This window comes from Squalius cephalus (assembly GCF_949319135.1).
Source record: "Squalius cephalus genome assembly, chromosome: 9".
Lineage (NCBI taxonomy): Eukaryota > Metazoa > Chordata > Actinopteri > Cypriniformes > Leuciscidae > Squalius > Squalius cephalus.
The window spans coordinates 16,006,369-16,028,789 of record NC_137130.1 but is presented as its reverse complement, the minus strand read 5'-3'; the positions used below and the strand labels follow the sequence as shown (position 1 = coordinate 16,028,789).

General features: G+C 35.4%; 2 protein-coding genes across 4 annotated transcripts in view; one reads left to right on the top strand and one right to left on the bottom strand.

The window, feature by feature from the left end:
* uggt2 (UDP-glucose glycoprotein glucosyltransferase 2) overlaps positions 1–7,724 on the top strand; it is a 35,060-nt gene extending 27,336 nt beyond the window's left edge. For all 3 annotated transcript variants that reach the window (XM_079881171.1, XM_079881169.1, XM_079881170.1), the window contains 8 exons: positions 1,309–1,407; positions 1,496–1,580; positions 2,298–2,480; positions 3,248–3,408; positions 3,574–3,688; positions 3,785–3,901; positions 6,682–6,838; positions 6,929–7,724. In XM_079881171.1, coding sequence (XP_079737297.1) covers positions 1,309–1,407; positions 1,496–1,580; positions 2,298–2,480; positions 3,248–3,408; positions 3,574–3,688; positions 3,785–3,901; positions 6,682–6,838; positions 6,929–6,951 — 940 coding nt within the window. In that variant the 3' untranslated portion in view covers positions 6,952–7,724. The remainder of the gene's footprint in view (positions 1–1,308; positions 1,408–1,495; positions 1,581–2,297; positions 2,481–3,247; positions 3,409–3,573; positions 3,689–3,784; positions 3,902–6,681; positions 6,839–6,928) is intronic.
* Positions 6,457–13,470, bottom strand: dnajc3a (DnaJ (Hsp40) homolog, subfamily C, member 3a). The gene is made up of 12 exons (XM_079881174.1): positions 13,262–13,470; positions 12,504–12,614; positions 12,231–12,355; positions 12,048–12,122; positions 11,172–11,324; positions 10,425–10,606; positions 10,065–10,184; positions 9,412–9,517; positions 9,183–9,303; positions 8,617–8,749; positions 8,362–8,510; positions 6,457–8,273 (listed from the first exon to the last, which is right to left on the bottom strand). Exons 1-12 carry the CDS (start codon positions 13,341–13,343, stop codon positions 8,113–8,115), a joined length of 1,518 nt encoding a protein of 505 aa, XP_079737300.1. The 5' UTR covers positions 13,344–13,470; the 3' UTR covers positions 6,457–8,112.
* Positions 13,471–22,421: the final 8,951 nt, after the last annotated feature.

Genomic DNA, 22,421 nt, shown 5'->3' with positions numbered 1-22,421 from the left:
TGGTGTGATGCTTGCTTTTTATTTTTTTAAATGCTCTAATGTGAATATCTGTTCAGAGGCAGCAGTAGGTGAGATCTTGGCTAGGGAGGTTGTTGAAAGCTACAGATGGCACTTGTTTTATTTTGTGGCAATGATGGTAATTGAGATCTTCAGGAATCTCTTAACCTCGTCAGAACATACATACTGTGAGTTGCTTAAAAGATCAGCAAACTGTTTGTGAAATCTGTGTTCTTTCGTCATTAACTTATTAAAAGAATAACTTGTGCTGTCTCAAAACATTGTAGGCTGAACCAACAGAAGTTAGTGCTGAGAAAATATCTAGCATCATTTGCTTGCCGATGCCGCTTACTTTGGTTTGATGTTTTGTTACCTAATTCAGTGACATTCATACAGTAAATGGGGTTCAGCAATCAGTCAGCAATGAGAGGTATACTCAATAAGATTACCTTTTTTGGTCATTTATTTTAACTGAGCATGTTCTTTTTGTCTTTTTTAAGGATCAAGCTAATAACCTGCTTATTAATTTTATTTTATTTTTTTGCAGTATCCACAATTCTGCCATGTCCATGTTTACCAGTGGACTGTTAATACATTTTATTTTATTTTATTTTATTTTATTTTATTTTATTTTATTTTATTTTATTTTATTTTATTTTATTTTATTTTATTTTATTTTATTTTATTTTATTTTATTTTATTAAGCTAGGATGCATTCAATTGATCAAAAGTGACATTAAATACATAATGTTAGAAAAGATTTCCATTTTAAATAAATGCTGTTTTTTTAAACTTACTATTCATCAGAGAATCCTGAAGTATCACAGTTACCACAAAATATTAAGCAGCACAACTGTTTTTAACATTGATAATAAGAAAATTTTCTTGTGCACCAAATCAGCATATTAGAATGATTTCTGAAGGATCATGTGACACCAAAGACTGGATTAATGGCTGCTGAAAAATCAGCTTTGCCATAACAGGAATGAATTATATGGTAACACTTCAGGGTCCAATTCACACTATTAACTAGTTGCTTATTAGCATGCTGAAGATATTCTGTTTTTAATACTTCTAAAGCACATATTAATTCCTTATTCTGCTTGACCATATTCTACATCCTATCCAATGCCTAAGCTTAACACCTACCTCACTAACTATTAATAAGCAGTAATTAGGAGTTTATTGAGAATTGGACCCTGAACTGTGTGTGTGTGTATAAAATATATATATAAAATACAAGTTATTTAAACATTTTGAACAAATCAATTGATGCAGACTTTGATGACTTGGATTTTGGATGTCTTACAGTTTTGCTGGTGGACCAAGTGTGGATGATGGCGATAAGAAGAAAGACGTTCTCAACATATTCTCAGTGGCCTCTGGACATTTGTATGAGCGCTTCCTGAGGTAGGATCACCACTTATATGAACGCAACCACATCAGTGTTGTATTTAGCTCCTCATGTTTCTTCTGCTTCCCCTTTTTCCCTTTATAGAATAATGATGCTGTCTGTCCTTCAACACACATCAACCCCTGTTAAGTTCTGGTTCCTCAAAAACTACCTCTCCCCCTCATTTAAGGTAAGACTGCTACCATTCCCAGCTTGCTCTCACCTGGCCGTTCACTGACTGACTGATGCATTCTGTACACCATAAATAGCAAGAGCTGGCTCAAATGACTATTTCAAGTCTGATTGGCTGAACACTAGGTTATTTTTGTAAATATATATAAAAATTGTCAGTCAATTCAGTTGCAAATAAACATTTCTGAGGAATACCTTGTTGCTGGTTTGACCAACTTTACAAAGTTTATAGCATAGTTATGGCATCAGATTATTTTTTTTATTTTGTTACATTTTATAAGATATAACAATTTTGTGTGTGCTGCTTTGATCTTAGAGTGAGCTCAGATTTCAGATTTATTTATACATTTTTGAGCTGGTTTGTAGGGCCAATTTGGCTCAAATTTAAATAAATTAAATAAAGAAAATTGCTATTGTAATATTTCACTGTAGAATAAAAATTGATCAGTAAAGAAAATATAATAATAGTAATAATGATAATAATCATTTTATTTTATAGTATAACTGTAAAATACAATACAAATATTTCATTTCATTTTCAAATGTTAAACAATGAGCAGAGCAGAAGTCTATGTAATGCATGCTCCAACATGAATCATTACATTAATGTTTTTTCCTAATCTTTACCAAAGAAAATGAGAACAAATTATTGACAAATACATACTTCTATAGTGTATCCTCCTCTATAGTTTATCTTTCATGTTTGCGTGTACAGGACACAATCTCGCACATGGCGAAGGCATATGGTTTCCAGTATGAGCTGGTCCAGTATAAGTGGCCCCGCTGGCTTCACCAGCAGACAGAAAAGCAGCGAATCATCTGGGGTTATAAGATCCTCTTCCTGGATGTGCTTTTTCCCCTGGCCGTGGACAAGATCATCTTTGTTGATGCTGATCAGGTGACCTTACACATGAGATAAACAACAGTGGTTCTGAATTGAATGCTAGCCCGCTGCATATTTGTAAAAATAGCATGTGAAAATTACAGTTGTTTTGTAAATGTTTAGTTCACTCAAAAAATGTAATTCTTTCATCATTGACATATCCTCCTGTCGTTCCAAACCCTCAAGACTTTTGTTCATCTTCTTCTGAGTTTTTTTCTTGCACGTCATGCAAATTTCTTGCAAATATCTTCGATTTCATTAAAAATATCTTCATTTCGTGTATTAAAGATGAGCAAAAGTGTTATGGTTTAGAATGACGTGGATGAGTAAATAATGACAGAATCTTCTTTTTTCGGTGAATATTCACTTTAAAACGTCTTGACTCTTGGCAGTCTATGATATATAATATAGATATACTCACATAATAAGTCAAGAAAAAATATAAAAAATCATGGCTCATATTACTTCCAGTTTATCCATTGCACTTGAATGGCAAATTGAGCATTGCATTGTGAGATACAGTATTCTGCACTGTGTGCTCTGTTGTATACTGGACATTTTGACAGATTTAGTAGTAAAATAGTGGTATTATGTTAATGCATGGTGATGTGCATCAGTTTTTCAGACTGTGAATCTGATTTAACAACACGTCTTACAGTTTGGCATTTTGCACGTTACACCAGCCAAAAGAATTCACAGGCCAAAAATTCATTGTTAGCGCATTAGCAAATAGTGATATCTTCTAATTACAAAACATGGCCCTGTGAATGCTTTATATTTAGATTGTCAGGGCAGATTTGAAGGAGCTGAGAGATCTGGATCTAGAGGGCGCCCCGTACGGCTACACGCCATTCTGCGACAGCCGGAAAGAAATGGAAGGCTACCGTTTTTGGAAGACTGGCTACTGGGCCTCCCATCTTGGGCACCGGAGATACCATATCAGGTTAGACTTAGACAAATCACATTACTGTACATTGAAAATAGAGAATATCACTTTCGTCTTCAAAATTCTAGGTACATTCTAGAATGGTATAACATTTTAAAATTTAGTATTGAAAGAATATTATGAGAGATGTAATATTCAGTAAATGTGGCCCTTATCATCCAGTGCATTATATGTGGTGGACTTGAAGAAATTCAGAAAGATTGCAGCTGGAGACCGGCTCAGAGGGCAGTACCAAGCCTTGAGCCAAGATCCCAACAGTCTGTCCAACCTGGACCAGGTATTAGCTTGACATCGCTCAACAGCCATATGTTCACAACTAGGGAAGGACTTTCATGTGATTTGAATGTTTCTCTTTGGGGTTTGATGCTAACAGGACCTTCCCAACAACATGATCCATCAAGTAGCCATCAAGTCTTTACCTCAGGAGTGGATGTGGTGCGAGACGTGGTGTGATGACAATTCAAAAGCTACAGCCAAGACCATAGATCTGGTTAGTATGCATTCACACCACACTATCTTTTAGCACTAGCAACATGCTACAGTTAAACAAGAATGGGAGAGTAAATAAAAAAAACTGTCAAATACTGTCATGAGCATGTAAGTAAATCCTGGAAACTTTAGCTTGGTATGTAAAAGGAAACCAAAATAAGAACGGTTTATATAGCTATTTTAAATGTGAAGGTGCTGTCATATTGCCGACATTTTGTGGGCAAAAAATGGCAAGAACTCAAGCAGATGGTCGATGTGGTGAATTGACATGACCAACCTGAACACGAGTGATTGAGATTTAAATTGCATTTGTTATGGATTAAAAGGGTTAACAAGTTGATGAGTTTGCATGGGTTTTATATACATGTAACAATTCTTATTAGAACTTACAATAAGGTCTCATTTGTTAACATTAGTTAATGTGTTAGCAAACGTGAACTAACAATGAGCAGTATTTTTACAGCATTTAGTCATTGTTAATGTTAATAAATGTTCATGTTCACAGATACAACTTTGGTTACTTTAACTTTTAAGGTGACGTAGTTATATTGTACTTACTCAAATAAGTACGGAGTAATATTAATAAACTACATGTACTTACGAGTTACATTTACATTTACATTTATTCATTTAGCTGACGCTTTTATCCAAAGCGACTTACAATTGCTATATATGTCAGAGGTCGCACGCCTCTGGAGCAACTAGGGGTTAAGTGTCTTGCTCAGGGACACACTGGTGTCTCACAGTGGATTCGAACCCGGGTCTCTCACACCAAAGGCATGTGTCTTATCCATTGCGCCACACCACCCCCTTAGCGCATTAGAGTTAATGTTAGGGTTTGGTTTAAGGTTAGTTACTTGTAATTATGCATAATTTACTGTTATTACTATAGTAATTACATGTAGTAATGTGTAACTACGTCATCTTAAAATAAAGTGTTAACACACATCTTTTGATTTAAAAAATGTAAATGTTGGAATTAACTAAGATTAATAAATGCTGTAGAAGTATTGTACATTGTTAGTTCACGATAATGAATACAATTAATATAGATGACTAATGTTACCAAACATAACAAGACCTTATTGTAAAGTGTTACCAATATACATTACAGAGTTTAGATATTTTATATCTTCCCTCATAACCCCACGTTTTTTTGGCACCGATTATAATTTTAGCAGTATGGATCAAATTACTTTTCATTTCATTTTCAACGTTTCATTTTACGAAAATTGCATTGAAATCGACATGCAAGATGATATCATGTTGAAATGCCTGCAGTCTGATCATACCCAGATTTCTTCATTCACACCACGGCTAACGCGCACACACAGAGCGACAAAAATAGTAGTCTCATTTACACCCTCTTCCTCCCTGCCGGCTGCTCCTGGGAGGTGGAGAGGGAAATGTCTCATTAGAGATGGCAGTGAGGGGAATGTGTGTGAGGGCTGCAGCTCACAGCACAGGCTGGTCTCACTCGCTCAGCTTCAAGAGTGTTGACCACTGCATTCCATTCAGCGCTCTCACCTCATTATACCAAGTTTTGTTGTGAAAGTCTTTTGCTTCAGTGGCATGTGGGTTTATTTTTTACCATAGGTGTAATTTGCAGGTGGGAGGAGTTGGCTATTTTTTTGCCAGGGTCGATATTGTCCCCACCACTTTTTGAATCGTCTCATGGCACGGATGTACCCAATACAAATGAAACATCTCCAGTTGACCAGCAGAGTATTCATTTCCTTGGTTTGGTAAATGAGAGGCGATCTGGAAGGCAGCAGTGTTTTCTTGTGGCTGTGTGGCTTCACACAGACGAGCACTTCAATCTATCTTCGTATGGGGAAATCACAAAACAAAATGCACACAAAAGTGTCCCTGCTCTTGATATGCAATCATGGATGAATATCTTTGGTTTTAATGAGAAAAAACAATATACTTAGACAATATAATTAGAACACAGAACTTGGGACACGCTTAACAAACCATTAGGGCTCTCGAAATTTTTTTGCATCATTACTCCAGTTTTGAGTGTCACATGATCCTTCAGAAATCATTATAATATGGTGATTTGGTGCTTAAGAAAAGTTTCTTATTATCATCAATATTGAAAACTGTTGTGCTGCTGAATATTTTGGGGGAAACCATGATGATACATCTTTTTTCAGGATGAACCAGAGAAGCATTTATTTGAAATCGAAATCTGTTGCAACATTATAAATGTCTTTGTCAAATTATTCTATATAACGCGCACCTCAAACTTTTGAACAGTAGTGTACGGTTTTACATCAATTCACTGACAATAATTTACTAATATATTCTAATATACATACTATTATAATTAATAATATAATTTGCTGCAGAACTTTAAATAAAATTCAATAGCCCACAGCCCTACCAGTGAAAAATGTGGACACGTTTGACAATGTATGGTTCTCATAATCTTAACCATTTGAGGATTATGCTTATATGCTAAAAAGTTAAGTAACCAGTTTGAGCTCAGATGTGGTGTGCTTTTAATTGTGGCATCATTTCTTAGTTTATGTAATTTTTTTTTTTTTTTTTACTTTCCGTGCCAGTGGCACAACGAAAGTGCCGTTATGTTGTAAAAATGACTCAAAAGTCATGAAAGTGGTAATATCAAGCTATATTATAGATGAACGGCATTGGCAGTTTTCACTTGAAGTGATCAGGAAATGAAATAAGGCCACTCAAGGAACTGTTGAAAAAGGTGGAAGGGAGTGTTTTACCACCACAATTGACTGTTTTGTTTGGGTTGATTTATTGCAGTGCAATAACCCAAAGACCAAAGAGCCCAAGCTGAGTGCAGCCGTGAGGATTGTTCCAGAATGGTCTGAGTATGACAATAAGATAAAGCAGTTTCTGAAACAGGTGAAGGACCAGGAGGAGAAAATTACCCAGGGTAGACCATCACCACAGCACACAGGTAAGACTTAGTCATCACTAAAATTACGATATTTTTTTCAGTAAGCCTTGGGATTAAATAAATTCATGAACATCATTTGTATTTTAACAGGCACTCGACGTGATGAACTTTAGTACTTGGCGTTTGCACCAAAACTTCCTGTAAATCTTGAACTCTACCATACAGAGATGTTTTCCACAACAGGAACACTGAGGAAATATAATAATGGACTTAAGCATTTTTTTATGCATATAATTTTTTGAATTCTTTCTGACTTCAAGATGTAAACTGTATACATGACATACGTTTTTTATAAATTGTTGACAGTAGTAGTAAAGAAATTTCAGTGTTATCTGATATTTTTGGCCAGTCTACGAACTTATAATGGCACTGGTGTATATCTGTAGTATTTATAAGAGGAAAAACATGCCAATATTGTGTATATTCCTCCAGAGAAGACTGTATATGCCTTTTTTGTAAACATTTTCAGTAAATATTCCATCACCATAGTTTATCAGTCAGTGTTTGCAAATAAAGGGTACCTGAGATTTCAAATGGTTGCTTTATAACAAAGGTCTCATGATACATTTTTTTAATTACCTTGATATTTTGAAATACTGAATACTGCTAAGTAGAGCTCTTAGATATTTATTTCCTAAATAAACCATACACAATTGTAAACTATAATGGGAGATGTGAATTCAAATTACTGTATTCACTGCTGACAAAGTTTGCCAACTCTACAGATCCAATCCACAAAACAATCTCTGTATCCCAGGTAATGAGGCAGATCTTTCACATCCCCTATTTTATTTATTTTATCACATTGTCTCTGTACATGTTTGTTTCTATGCCTTGATATTCAAGGATGTGGATTTTCTCAGGAATAAAGTGATATTTTTATGTCAACTTGTCTTTTTTACATTGTGTCTAAAACCAGGCAAAAATAACCTATTCATTTAAATAAGCATTCATCTCTCTTTATTTAATTATTTACAGCATTATTCGATTCATAGAAAAATAGTATCATTTTCTATGTACATATTATACTCAAGAATGAAACGTTCAACACGTATAGACATTGCTTGGAGAATAACCTTGCGTTCTGGATTGTAAGATCCCTGAAAGTAGAGGAAGTGCTTCAAAGAACAACAGTTAGCAAGCGGGATCACTTGACAGCCTGTTTCAAGGCGCTTGTCATGTCAGAACCGTGCCTGTGGGAAGGTTCAGAAGGTGCCAGATCCTATTGGCTGATTCCAGCACATATTCAGGCCCTAGGTCCTTTTAGCCGAGCCTTAGTTGAAACCGAATTTGAAATTAAACGGCCCAGAACCGAAAGGATTGAATCCCTGGAAGTTGTCCCAGCCACCATGGAAGTGGTGATGGTGATGTCCCCCACCCTGCTGACTCTCTGGATCCATGGGATCCTCGCCCTGGTCAAACTTACTCCTCATCTCTGCAGAGAAACGGAAGAACAAGACGTAATTACCATAGAACCGAGCAACAACAGTGTAAAGTACACCACATGTGGTACTAAAACATACCAGGATTGGTGAGAACTTCTTTGGCTTGAGCGATGTCTATAAACTTCTTCTCTGCCTTTTTCTTTTCTTCTTCATCCTGGAAGTTGTCTGGATGCCACTGCTGCGCCAACTTTCTGTATGCTTTCAGGATCTCTTTCTTTTGGGCAGTTCTGCAACCACAGCAGTTTAATAAGAATGTTTACTCATTTTGAAATGAGTGTTAGGCCTCTGCATTGAAAATACATAGTAAAACTCTCCATTATCTGTTTATCTAACCTCTTCACACCCAGGATCTTGTAGTAATCCCTCTTCTTGGACTGTTTGAGGAGCCGGTGTGCTCTCTCCAGACCCTCCTTGATCTGCCGATCATTCTCACTATGTTCTTTAGCACTCTCAAAGTCCTTAATGGCTGCCAAAAGAACAAATCCGTCACCACACTTGATCATTTTAAGAGCAATCTTGAGAAAGAAGCCAATTTATTGATTCTTTAAACAGTAAAGTAAAAAAATACAATACTGCTGAGCATGAATATACAGCAACCGTAAAAATAAATGAGCTTTTCAAAAGCCTTTACAGTGCCATTATATCTCTGTCGGACAACATTTAAATTTTTATTGCCATACGTAAGGGCAATTCTTCAGATCTTAGTGAAATTATAATCACAGAAAATATTGGTAATTGCTGATAATATGAATGAGTAATGCATTTTATTGTATTTATTTTTATTTAATTAGCAATTTTTTTATATTCCATGACTAAGTTATTAATAATATATAATTACAATTATTCAACTTTTTTAAAGAAGTGGGTTTTTTTTTGTTTTTTTTAAGTAAACATGCTACCTTCTTCATATTGGTCATCCTGGAGGAGGGCCTCTGCTCTGTCTTTCAGAGCATTCACATTTTGAGGGTCTGCATTCAGAACTTCACTGCACACTGAGATGGCTCTAGCAGTTTGTTGGTCCTGTGCAATAAAACCAAAACATATTCACCTTAGTCTATCACTTACACACAGATGCATTGTATGCTTTGGTAGACGGCGACATCTTGTGGTCGTGGAGCTCAGTCTCACCTTTGACAAACAGTGGCACATGCGCTCTTTGGCATTATGTATGAACTGAGGAACATTTGGTTCAGTCTTCATAACGGACTCATATTTATTAACTGCATCACTGTACCTGTGGATTTAGAAAAACAACCATTTAGTTGCCTATTGATGAATGTGCATTCACAAGTTCAAATAAAGTAACTTTATTTTTAAATCAAGGAAGAAAAAAAACTTTTATTTAGCCAGGACACATTAAATCAAAAATTGACAGTAAAGACTATTCTCTTTCAAATAAATGCTATACAATATATAAAGTTGTCCACAAATATTAATCAGAACCCTTGATAATAAGAAATGTTTCTTGAGAGCCAAATCTGCATATTAGAATGATTTCTAAAGGATCATGTGACACGGAAGACTGGAGTGACTGGAGTGACTGGAGTTTTGCCATCACAGGACTAAATAACACTTTAAAATATATTACAATAAAAAAGTTACATGAAATTGTAATGATATTTCCCAATATTACTGTTTTTACTGTCTTTTTATTCAAATAAATGTAGCCTTGGTGAGCCAAAGAGACATATTTCAAAACATAAATATTACAGATCCCAGACATGTGTGCGTGTAATTAGTCTCATTATTGATGTTAGTTTTATAAATATTTTGAGACATACTTCTGCTCCTGGATCAGTTCTTCAGCACCCTGTATCTGTTTGTTGAGCTTCTTAACTTGCTTGTAGTGACTAAAGCACTGCTTATGATCCGGGTCCAGTTTCAGACACTCCCTCACCTCACTGCAGACAAAAAATAAACCCTTAAATCTGGATCCAAACATTTATTAGACATTCAAAATAACCAGGATGTCACTCACTTTGGACATAGTGTGGCAGCTACAGTATGTACATTCATCTTTGCATTTTGCAGTTACTATTATTAAAACAATAATGCTGGAAGTAGGTAGTTTACAGTGTAGGCCTATATTGTGCACTCCAAACTCCCAGACTTAATGCATTAATAACCACATGTTGACTTACTTGAGGGACATCTCATGGTCTCCCAGACTATAATAGATGGTGCTGAGCTTGTAGAAAGCCTGAGTGTTGTCACTTTTGAGTTTTGAAGCGGCCTTGAGGTCACTGATGGCTTTGCCCATTTCAGCCAACTGAATGAAACACTCAGCCCGCATCTCTCTGGAGTCCGCATCCCAAACACACGTCTGAGAGGAGGACAAGCAAATGTAATCCATTGTTAGCTTTGTATTTTAAATATGAATCCTTTGCTGTTGACATTTAATATTATATTTGTTCTGTTTTCAGTTCATGCAAAGCAAATTTTCTGAACAAATAGTGCTCTTATTGAGCACAAACAATCATTTTCTGCACCAGGACAAAACCAGGATGGATCACCTACAGGAACCTCTAGGGCCAATACAAACTATCATGTTTATAAAGGGAGGTACTTTCATACCTAAATAGTCACTGCTATTTTAGTATCATTGATATACTATATATCTTGAATATATAATATATTGAATGAGATTTTATGTTTATATATTACTTTAACTTTAAAGTTTTAGTAATTTTGTTCTGTTTTAGTCACTTACTTACTTTTACTTACTTAACTAACTTACTTAACTAACTTAACTTAACTTACTTACTATAAATTTATACTTTTTAATTTTTTATTTATTTCAGTTAACGTTTATTTTGTTTCAAGTGAAAGTTTTTTTTTTATGGTTTCAGTTTTAGTTACAGACAATAGCTTGATCCAGGTTAACTCACATCAATGATGATGTCGAGGTGTGATGTGGCAGAGCCGTAGTCTTTGCGGTTGAAATCGCTCTGTGCCTGGGCCACCAGTCTCTGAATTTCATCAGATTTCTTCAGCTGGCTCTGCGCCTCCTGCTCTTCCCTACTGCTTGGGTTTGATTTGAGCTGGATGAAAGAAAGAAAAAATATGTCATCCTTAAGAGCATGAACAGGTAGTAAGTATCCGAACAGCACAACAGTTCAGGTGTGCACTGTGCAGGTTAAATGAAGCCTTTGGAGTATTAGACTGGTTATATACCCCACTGACAGACTCAACTAAGAATACTCTGGAGAAGGATGAGGGCACATCAGGAAAGTTACATTAAATATTATGTTTCCTCATAGGTGATACAATTAATATATTAATATGTGATATAGAATGCACAGTAATTTTCAAAAAAAAAATTGCAAAGATGAACAAAGATTGATCTCAGAACTTATGTGGCCATGCTCGCTAACTAAACGTGCACTGATCAGAAAATGTTATGCCAAAACCAATAACCTGTATTTTAGCATTATGTTAAAAACTGACCTTATCTGCAATACTTATTTTCAAAGACCCACTTTTACCACAGTTTTACAAATATTAAACCATATGCTGTCTGCAGCAAAATACACCACGCTGTAAAATTACAGAAAACAATTAACATTTTGGTGAAATGTCAACACATATGGCATTATTAATAACATAGGTGTGACTTCCACAATGTGTGTGAATCCTTGCATGAAGCTATTTTAAATATACACCCTAAAGCACCAGCCTACCCTTCATCACAAGTTAAAGACGGCCAATAAGGATCAGTTTGTGTCTGATTGGTGCATCTCTAATGCTAACCAAACGTCACTCACCACTCTTTTGAAATCATTTTCTGCTTCATCAAGTTTGCCGTGTTTCAGCAGTAGATTTCCTCTCTGAAGCCTAGCCTGTGGATTAAGAAGAAACACTAGTTAATTTCTGGGTAACAAGTTTTGGTAAATAATTTAAAAATACTGTATATATTTTTACAGTGTGAAATGATTCTGAAAACCCACCGATGTGAAATCTGGTTTAAATTCAATGACTTTGCTGAGGTCTGGTAGTGCAGATTTGGACTTTCCCATTGCTAGGTAAACAGTTGCTCTCCTATAGTATGCCATGTAATTTTTGGGATCACCGTCTGATAATTAATCAAAATAAATAAATAAATGAAAAAATCTAGACACACTGCTTACATCAAAGTGGCATTTTGTGGAAAACAATGTGACATTGCATCATTACACACAAGATTTCATTTAGGTTGTCATGTAAAAAGATCCAGTACTCACCAACAGCAGCGTGGAAGTGAGATAGAGCATCAGCCAGCTGTCCTGCGGCCAGAAGCTTCTTCCCCATCTCCAGATGATTCTCAACACCACCATCCTTCCCACCATTAACTCCTGCAATACATGTGAAAAGAAAATATGTTGGAAGTCTAGAATGAACCATACAGTATAACAAGGTATACATGCAATACCTGCATCATGTATTTAGTAGTAGACAGTAGAGTACACTAAAGTAGTGTAGTGCACATTAAAGTTGGTATGGCATAGTATGTCCACTAGAATGGAGTTGATTCCACTTGAGTAAATTACAATAGAGTCAAGTAGACTAGATTAGTAAACATTTAGTTAAGTGCAACAGTGTCAACTTATTATTGCAGTGGAACCACAGTGTTTCAGCAACAGTTAAATAAAGATTTTAAAGCAGTAAAATAGAAAACACAGTAAAAAAAAGATATACTATAGAATGAATAACCCACAATAACCATTATTAAGGTTTTAAAAAATGCTTGACAGGTACGTTAACTGGATGCTCAGCTGCGTTTCTGGACTAATGTGACAGTTCTCCATATGTACTCTATGAATAACATCTAAACAGCTGGGATTTTTCATCTCTCACTGACTTTGTATTGAGTTTATTTTTAAGAACAACGAACAAAGTCACTTTCTCTAGACAACTGTCATGAAGACGAACGTATAGTTCACTACAAACCTGGTTAAAAACCATTTATTATCATTAACCAGAACTAGCATTGATCACTTACCTTCGTATCGAAGATCGATCAAAACTAGTAAAAAAGGAACGTAGCTTAGCAATTTGTGCGCCACTGGGCTTATGGCAACCATGTTTTCTTCTTTTCTCCGTCAAATCACTGATTTAATGTATAAAGTTCCTAAAGACACGCTGGACATTCGCATAGCTGTCAGGCCAGCAGACATCATGCCCACTGATCGTGGGTCCCTCTGATTGGCTGATATTTCCATAAACCCCGCCCATCAAGTACTGTTCAACGGAGACTAGCCACGGCATCATTAGTTTGATTCTGTTTGCGCATGCGCACCCGACAGTGAGTACGCAGATTGGTGTGTGGGAGGAATCAAGTTGTGTGATTATAATAAATGTAAACTTCTTATGTAGCACTGTATTTTTTTTTAGAGGATTCTAATTTTTTTTTTTTTTTATTAGGATTATTTGCGGTAACTAGATACAACTAGGCAAGTCTTCTCAGCACGATCATTGGAATAAACTGTGGTAGAAAAGGCCATAGTTTTGATATAAGCTTGTGATTTTATATAATTTTTCAGTCATAGCCTACATATTTATACCGCTCAACCAGTTGTACCTGTGTTTGCATGCCTGAGGTCACTATGAAAGGAATTTTACAACTCATATAGTGTCTCGCTCAATTTCTGACCTGGCAAGTAGAAACATAAACATGACACATAAGTTACTAGGTCAAATATTTTGTCTAAAAAAGAGAGACAATTTAAGACATTATCAAAATAATACAGTATAGTATGTGGGGATTTCTCTTTGTCTCACAAAACTTAGGAAAAGAAAAAAAAAGGAAAAATAGCCTACAAAGATTGAAACATATTATGTAATAAAGAAGACATTTTTGCCATTAGAAATAAATGTATCGACAGTGTTTAATCAGTCTCCTCATGCTTAGTAATGGCAGAGCGGTTTTCCTATCTGGAAAACCTACCACTTTTTAAGTGACATGATAGGCTAAAAAGAGGATGATAACCAACAACAGCTCATAATCACATATTGAGTCTTGTAAGAGGATCCAGAGGTAAGATTGTCACTTTATGAATGAATAAAATAATGCTATCTAAAGGCTGACTGCTTACACTTTGAAGTCTCTGGCTTTCGTTTTGTTTTTTAGAGCTTATCAAAACTTCTTGTTAAAAAATATTTCACTATCAAGTGAATAAACCATTTACACACACACACACACACACACACACACACACACACACACACACACACACACACACACACACACACACACACACACACACACACACACACGCACACACAGAGAGAGAGAGAGAGAGTATTATAATATTGTGTGTAATATTATTGTTCAGTGTATATTCTCTATAGAGAAAATAAAAAATGACTTGTAAAAATGACTAGTGTTTGCTAAAACTGAGAATTCACCAGATGTGGTTGATTACATTGTAATTCAAGGTTTTTTCCATATGGTAAAACAAAACTAAATTATTATTATTATTATTATTGATAACATAAGTGTTTACAGCTGAACATTTAACATGTAATGATTTGAAAATACTATTGTGTGGTTAAAGTAAAAAAAAACTGCTAGCCTATATTTATTTAAAAGGAATTTGGGGTATTTCTTTTAGGTCATTTTCTGAGATAACTCTCCAAAGTATTGTTTCACTAGTTCATTTTGACTGTTAAAGTATGTCAAGGATGTAATATCATCATCAACGGATGTGCATCATCTGCACTGGTGTAAGTAGATCTAAAGACTTCAGGTAAGATTATGTCCAGATCATGCAAATTGGCACTGAAACTGATAAGGCTTGTATTGGACACTAAGTGATAATTTCAGTCAGAAATGAGTTTTGTATGTAAATACCTGTTTGTTTTTTTCATAGTAAAACTAATGTCCCGTTTATTATTATTTCAGTGCCGATTGACAAGACTTGACACAATTCAACACCACCGGCTCTGTAGAGTGGAGCATGCATAATCAGTATCTGGATTTTATGTATCATTGTGATTGTTTGTATCATGTCCTCTTAACCCTGTTTGCATTGTTTTCTCATCAAGTCTCATCATGCTGCTTTTGTTAGTTGATTCTTTCAGATATTATATCACCCTGTTGCCCTAGACTGGTTGCCCACTGAAGCTAAGCAGGGTTGAGCCTGGATAGTGCCTGGATGGGAGACCTCCTGGGAAAGGTTGCTGCTGGAAGAGGTGTTAGTGAGGCCAGCAGGAGGTGTCTCTGGTATCAAATCAACTCTAACCCTAACCCTTTTGTTGATTGTTTATTGTACTTGTTCATGAGGAGAGATGTTGACATTGCTAATTTAATACATTTGTTACAAGCTTTTGCACTGTTATCGGGGAAATGGTTTAAAAGTCATTCGAATAGTTAAAATCATACACTAGGAAGATGCAAAGGAAAAGTGAAAATATTCAAAGGAGTAAACACCTTTCAGAGAGGTATGTGACCTTCTGACCTGGTGTTACTGTATAGGTATGCCTATTGCACCCATATTGACATCATACTCTAATACATCCATAGCCTTCTAATGTTCTGCGTTATAATGTGCCGTTTGGACTAACAGGTGTGCAATGTGTCCAAGTACAAAAAAAACAAACAAAAAAAAGCACTATATTTGGGAATGTCAGACAATAAATAAATGCAGACAATGCAGTGGACTAAAACATCAGGCTGCTAATGTACACTCTTAAGAAAAATGGTTCTAAACAGTACCAAATTAGGGTTCTTCGGCTTGTAACAATAGCAGAACCCTTTTTGGTGCTAAATAGAACCCTTTTTAAAAGGTTCCATAAAGAATCATGCTTTGAAAGTGCTATATAGAACCTTAATGGTGTTATAAATAACCTTGTCAATGATATTTTCATTAAGATTAGTATATTAATATCTTCATATTATTAATATTACTATTATCAATATTATTTTTAATAAATTATTTATTAATATTGTTTTTTTAGCCCTTTATCTGTCTGGTCTTGCCTTTATTTGGGTTTTACTTTTTTTATGTTAATTAGGTACTTTTTTTTTATTGACATGGCAGATTGTAGCAAAAATGACAGTGCTCTTACAACAGAGGTTAGCTGAATACATTAATAAGTAACAATTGACATTGAACACAATATAGTAATGAAGATCAAGTTCCAGTGAAAAATCTTCACACTCCCCTATTATTTATTTACGTCCTTCATCATGTGTGTATTTTGAGCAGTTTCTCTCTGCAGACGATGAGGTTATGATACGTGACACAGCATCTGAAATACACAATCGAGTTTAGAGTTACATTGTGTCTCTTCCATATGATTATGTAAAAACAATTATGTTCATGAATATCCCTGAACAGAGCTGCTCACACTTACATGTTCTGTTAAACTAAAAAGAGAAAAATGCATGATTGTTAGGAAATTATTGTTACAATTTTTAAAGTTATAATTTATAGACATTTTAATAAAGAAATAATTTACCTGTTGAGATATATGTTGACAGTCTGTAGCTGTAGCTGAGCTTCAGAAAATCAATAATGAGGAGGCTTTAAAAGTTACAGATTTGAAAAACGGGAAAAGCAGGAATAAAGAACCCTAAACTCTAACACAAAGAACCATTTCAGCATATAAAGGGTTCTTCAGGACGATACGGTACTAAATAGAACTGCATGTAAAGAACCATATTTTTTAGAGTGTATATAGGCAAAGAGAAAATGGCACTAGGGGCTGCACATTCTCATAATCCATATCAATTTATTTACAAAACACCCCATTCACACACACATAAAAAAACATTGCAGTCCACGCCAGGACACCCAAGGCGCAACCCTCCCCGCTCACATTCCCCAAATACAATAGCAGCATATGATATAACTGACAAACAATACACATAAAATCATAAAGAGCTATTTAAAAACACTTCCCTTGTCCCAGATCAACAAGACCCATCACGGGGTGTAAAACGAGGGAGAAGATTATACCTCACAATCAGTATCGATTGCTGACAAACACATAAAAGTCTGCATTGTCTTTGTCTCATGTTGGCGGAGCAAGCAGTCCTGTAAGCAGCAGGTTGAACAGAGAAATGAGCAGACAAAGGGCAGACAAAGGGCAGACAGCCCTACTACCTCACATTTACCACCCATGCTAACTATCTTTCTATATTCATCTACGGAGGGCCTATTCCTCCTAAGAGCTGTGAGATCACTTTAACCACATTAGTCGCCACCTCTCTGTGTCTTTTCAATGTCTCTCCCATCTGAAAACTTCTCCTCCCAATAACCACAGGAAAAAGCAATCAAGTCCGGCCAATTTACCACTCTACTCAGGAAGGATATTTTCCGCGCACCATAGGCTACTTTATTTGCTGTGGTTGTGAAATTATTGCAGTAATTTTTTTTTCTAATACTGATGCATTAATTATCTCTCTGAATAAATAATTTGTGGAGTATCTGAAATCCACTCAGTAAACACAGCCTCAGCTGTTTGCATATTCTCTTCATTAACTGATATATGTCTGGTAGAAACAAATTCCCAGTTTTATTATATTATTTCTCGATTTTGATTGCATATTAACGTCAACGAGTTCTAACGTCAACTGGATTTTCATTTCCAACCAAAATCCAACGTCTGTCCGACGTTCGATGTTGACGTCAATCTGACGTTGGGTTCTGACGACAACCCGATTTTCATTTCCAACCAAAATCTAACATCTGTCTGACGTTGGGGTCCAACGTCAATCTGACATCATATTGACGTCCGGTGCCTGCTGGGGGAGGAGTCCCGGGGCTCGAGATTCGCATAGTAGGAGGGGTAGTGACAAAAACGTAATAAAAAAAACTCAAAATGTTGCTTTTTAATGAAACGTTCCCACATTCAAGTGTTGACTAAAAAAAGAATACATATAGCGATAATAAAATGTTTTTTTGTTTAAAATCAGAGGGTCTGTTCATTCTTTTGATATATTTTGATATACTGTATCAGATATTCATTCAACAAAAATTCGGGGGGCCATGAAACTTGTGAAAATGGTCAAAAATGCTGGCGGTGCTGGCAACTTTTTTTTTTTTTTTTAAATGCTGGCAGGGAAAGAGTTAATAGTGTATCTAATGAACATGGACTGATGAGATCAGAAATGTGTATCCACAATGTAATCAATTGATTACATGCTTTTAAGAATTTTTAAGCAGGCTTTTAGGATGTAATGGGGGAAATGGATTATAATCACAGAGACCAAAGCAATTTGCCTGAGAAAGTGCAATTATACTCGAGGGATGTTAAGCAAAAACACTCTGTGGTTTAGAATGGAAAGTCTTATATTAATGCTAAATCTCTCGGACCTTCTTCTTTTTTATCATCAGCTGACGAGCAAAATCAACAGTGCTGTGTGGATTTACAGTCCCATTCCAGGTACGATAAAGTTTTAATGTATTGAAATTGTCTTGAATTTGTTCCTATGTGCTTCTACAAACACTGCCAGTTAACACATATTCCACTTGATTTTTGTAAAAATATTAAACATGTTATGGATAAGACTGCAACTGCTAAAATAAAAGTTATTTTGTATTTTAGAAAATAATTCTAAACATTGAGAATCTGTCTCAATCAGTCTTCTTAACCCTGTATGCAATGTGTTTTCTCATTAAGTATCATCATGATGTTTTAGTTTATAATACATTAGGTTCTCTCTTATCTGTTACAGATACTTATTAATTATATTACAAACTATCTAAAGGGAGGAAATTGCATTGGTTAGAGCATCTCAGTACTGTTTGCACGTACGTATCTATTTTATGAAATGCTTTGCTTTTGAAAGATACATTGGTAACACTTTACAATAGGGTTTCATTCGTTTCATTAGTATATTAGTTAACATGAACTAACAATGAACTTCTACAGCATTTATTTATGTTAAATTCAATATTAACTAAAACATTGTTAAAATCAAAAGTTGTATCTGTTGACGTTAGTTAATGCACTGTGAACTAATATGAGCATGAACATATTTATTAACTAACATTAACAAAGGTTGTAAATGTTGTGATAATATAATATGTAAACTCATACCTTAACTAATGTTAACAAATGAGACGGTCCTTATATTGTAAAGTGTTACCGATACATTTTGGTTTCAGGTTATTGTCTGATATAATGTGTTTTATTGGTTCTTTGTTTATTTAGATGTGTTTATAAAATATGATAACCATGAACAGCTTATAAGTAAATGGATCTACAGTCTGAGGTAAGACCATACTGTATGTGATCTGTCACTGAACTGTCTTGTTCATTTTGTTAGCTAGCTTTTTATTTTATGGCTTTTACAGTATGATTAAATGTGAAGGCATAAATCATGCTATAAACCATCTGTATTCAAATACAGATGTGCAAAAATACAGTTTTTAGTCAAGGTTATCTAAATTTGTTTGATTAGTGAATATGTTAAGTGAAAGCTGTTGAGTCCCTGAATTCAGCAATTTTTTTTAGTAAAAAGAGAAAATGAGAGAAAGTGTTTTATGATATTTATGCAAAATCACACAGCTTTGCTGATATTTATACCAAGAACATGATTGTGAGTGTGATTGTGCTTTTATACAACAGTGCATTAAACAAGAAGTTACTATTGAGTAACACATATTAGACACAGCATTTTCCGTTACTTTTTTGTATTTTTGCTCAGCCAACAAAAAAATAGTGCAGAATATATCATTATGTGTCTCCGAGCTACACACAGTGGCAATTCTGAATGAATCTGTGTTTTTGAATGAATCGATTCTGTTGAATAAATGATTTAATGACTCATTCTTCATTTCAGTCAGACATAAATGTGTGTGATTCTGTTTCAGACATTATAAACAGTAAAACTAATCTCAGGTTTGTTGTTATTTCAGTGCTGACTGCCAAGATTTTGTGAGACCATGACACAATTCAACATCACCAGCTTTGATGCACTAAACAAGTCAATGATCAATCTTAATAAAGTAGATCATGCAGAAGCAGTGTTTATCTGGATTTTATGTATCATTGAGATTCCAGTCGTCCTCTTAACCCTGTTTGCATTGTGTTTTCTCATCAAGTCTCATCGTGCTGCTTCGGTTTATGTGATAAATTTGATTCTTTCAGATCTGTTACAGATTGGGTTCATATTTGTTTTAACAACCAAGTTAGCGAATGCTGCATTATGGAGTGCATATAAGTATTGTTTGATTGTAGGCTTGTTTTTCATGGCATGTATTGCTATTGAAAGATTCATTTTAGTTTCTTATCCTCATTGGTACAGATCTCACCATTCATTAAAAATGTCCTGTTTTATTTCTTTCATCATCTGGTTAGTGCCTTTGACCTTTACAAACATTAAACAGCAAGACATTTTTACCATGTTTTCCCAGTGTCTAGCATGTTTTATCCCTTATTCAGTAATCCTCCTATGTTTTGTAGGTACTTGGAGGAGTCTTTCTCACGCAATATCACTTACTGCTCATAAGCGGAAATTAATTTTGGGTAGTCTGTCTCTTGTGCTGTTGAACTACACATTTCTTATCCTCCCCCTCTCAATTACAAGTATTTGTTTAGTGTTTTTGGAGCACCATCCACCTTTCGTTCTTAAGGTTTATCTGTTTTGTCACTGTCTCTTGTATCTCAACCCACTTGCTGACTGTTTATTGTACTTGTTCATGAGGAGTGATGCTGAAAACATAATGAAGTCTTTTTACTGTTGCAGCTCACCAGAATCCTTCACAGCCACTACCAACACTCAAACAATAGCAGTATTATATGCAGTACGCTAACAAATGTCTTCATATTTTTGTAGTAGTTTGGAAGGAGTTGTGAAATCCTTGTTTGCATTTTTCTGTTTTGATATTTCACAAAATAAATGTAGACTTTTTGTCCTTTCAGTCTTTTCATTTTCATTTGCATAGGCCTACTTATATTTAGATCAACTTCTCATGCATGATTGTTAAAGTCCATTTACAAGTGGATTCTTAGATTTCTCATTAAATGTAAGCATTAAAGTATGTAAACCAAGTACTGTAAATGCAACTCCACAGCTTCTCAAGTGTCCTCTTCCCTATACCCATGTATTTCCAGGGAATAATCTGAGATGAAAGCCTGGAAAGAAACAAGATGTATTTCTCTCAGTGGTTCTTATGTGCTACCAGCAATTTGGACCTTAACACCACAAAGACTGTAGAAATTTTTATGAACTTTAGAAAGCATGCTTTAGCATGGTCTATTGCTCAGTGAGTTAGTTTGTAACTTGATACTGTAATGGTTATGTTGTTTTTTTTTACCTTGTTTTTCCTGTTTCCTTTGTTCCCCATGCTCCAGCTCATCGTTTGTTTCCATAGCAACCCATTGTGTTCACCTGTGCTTGTTTAGCTCCATCGTTTAGTCTGTGTAAACCCTTGAGCCCCTGCCCCTTTAATCGTGAAACTGAAAGTGCCCCTTTTGGTCGAATGAGTTTCCCCTCCGGAATGCAATTTCTACTGAGGGGGAGACTAAAGGGAAGATGTGGTATTGACTTGCATACAAAACAGTCATCTATCTATTACTATTTCAGTCATATCTGACTCATTGTGATTTTTTGGCCATCTCTCACCAGTCACCATATCCATGAATTTGCTTGGCAATGTTTTTTTTCAGGGTATAGGTTGCCAAGCCTTTCCACAACCCTCCCCATTACTACATGGTGTGGGACTTACACACCTATGGCCAATTTGGCATGTCCAAACCACCTAAACTTCATTGCTTTGAACTGTGCAGAGGAGACAAGCCATGATGAACTTAACACAGATAGGACTCCTATGGGCTCAAACCAGGAACCTTCTTGCTGTGAGGCAACAGTGCTACCCACTGATCCACTGATCCATTATTTCCATCATGGGACTGTGAGTGAGAAGTGTCTTAATGGGTGCATTCATTGCTTATTGCTGGACGTACAATCTGAAATCTGATCGAGATGCATGGCTATCTTGAGTCTCAAAAGTCATGAAAATGTGATTAATGTGACTAAATACACATTCAACATGCAATTTGAGGAGAAATGAATATCTTGCTTTCTGATTCATTGCTGTGACAGTGAAAGCTTTAACTGTTGTAAAACATTCAATACAAACTGATTTAGAGAATTTATTTTACTTTAGAGAATAATGATACACAGAATATTAGCCAGTTAAATAAAT

Excerpts from the sequence above, each read along its gene's own strand:
- dnajc3a (XM_079881174.1), bottom strand. The coding sequence starts at position 13,343 with ATGGTTGCCATAAGCCCAGTGGCGCACAAATTGCTAAGCTACGTTCCT. Across the intron at positions 12,123-12,230 it reads TTAAACCAGATTTCACATCG|GCTAGGCTTCAGAGAGGAAA; the intron begins GTGGGTTTTCAG and ends CTTAATCCACAG. Across the intron at positions 8,511-8,616 it reads AAGATCCTGGGTGTGAAGAG|AACTGCCCAAAAGAAAGAGA; the intron begins GTTAGATAAACA and ends CTGTGGTTGCAG.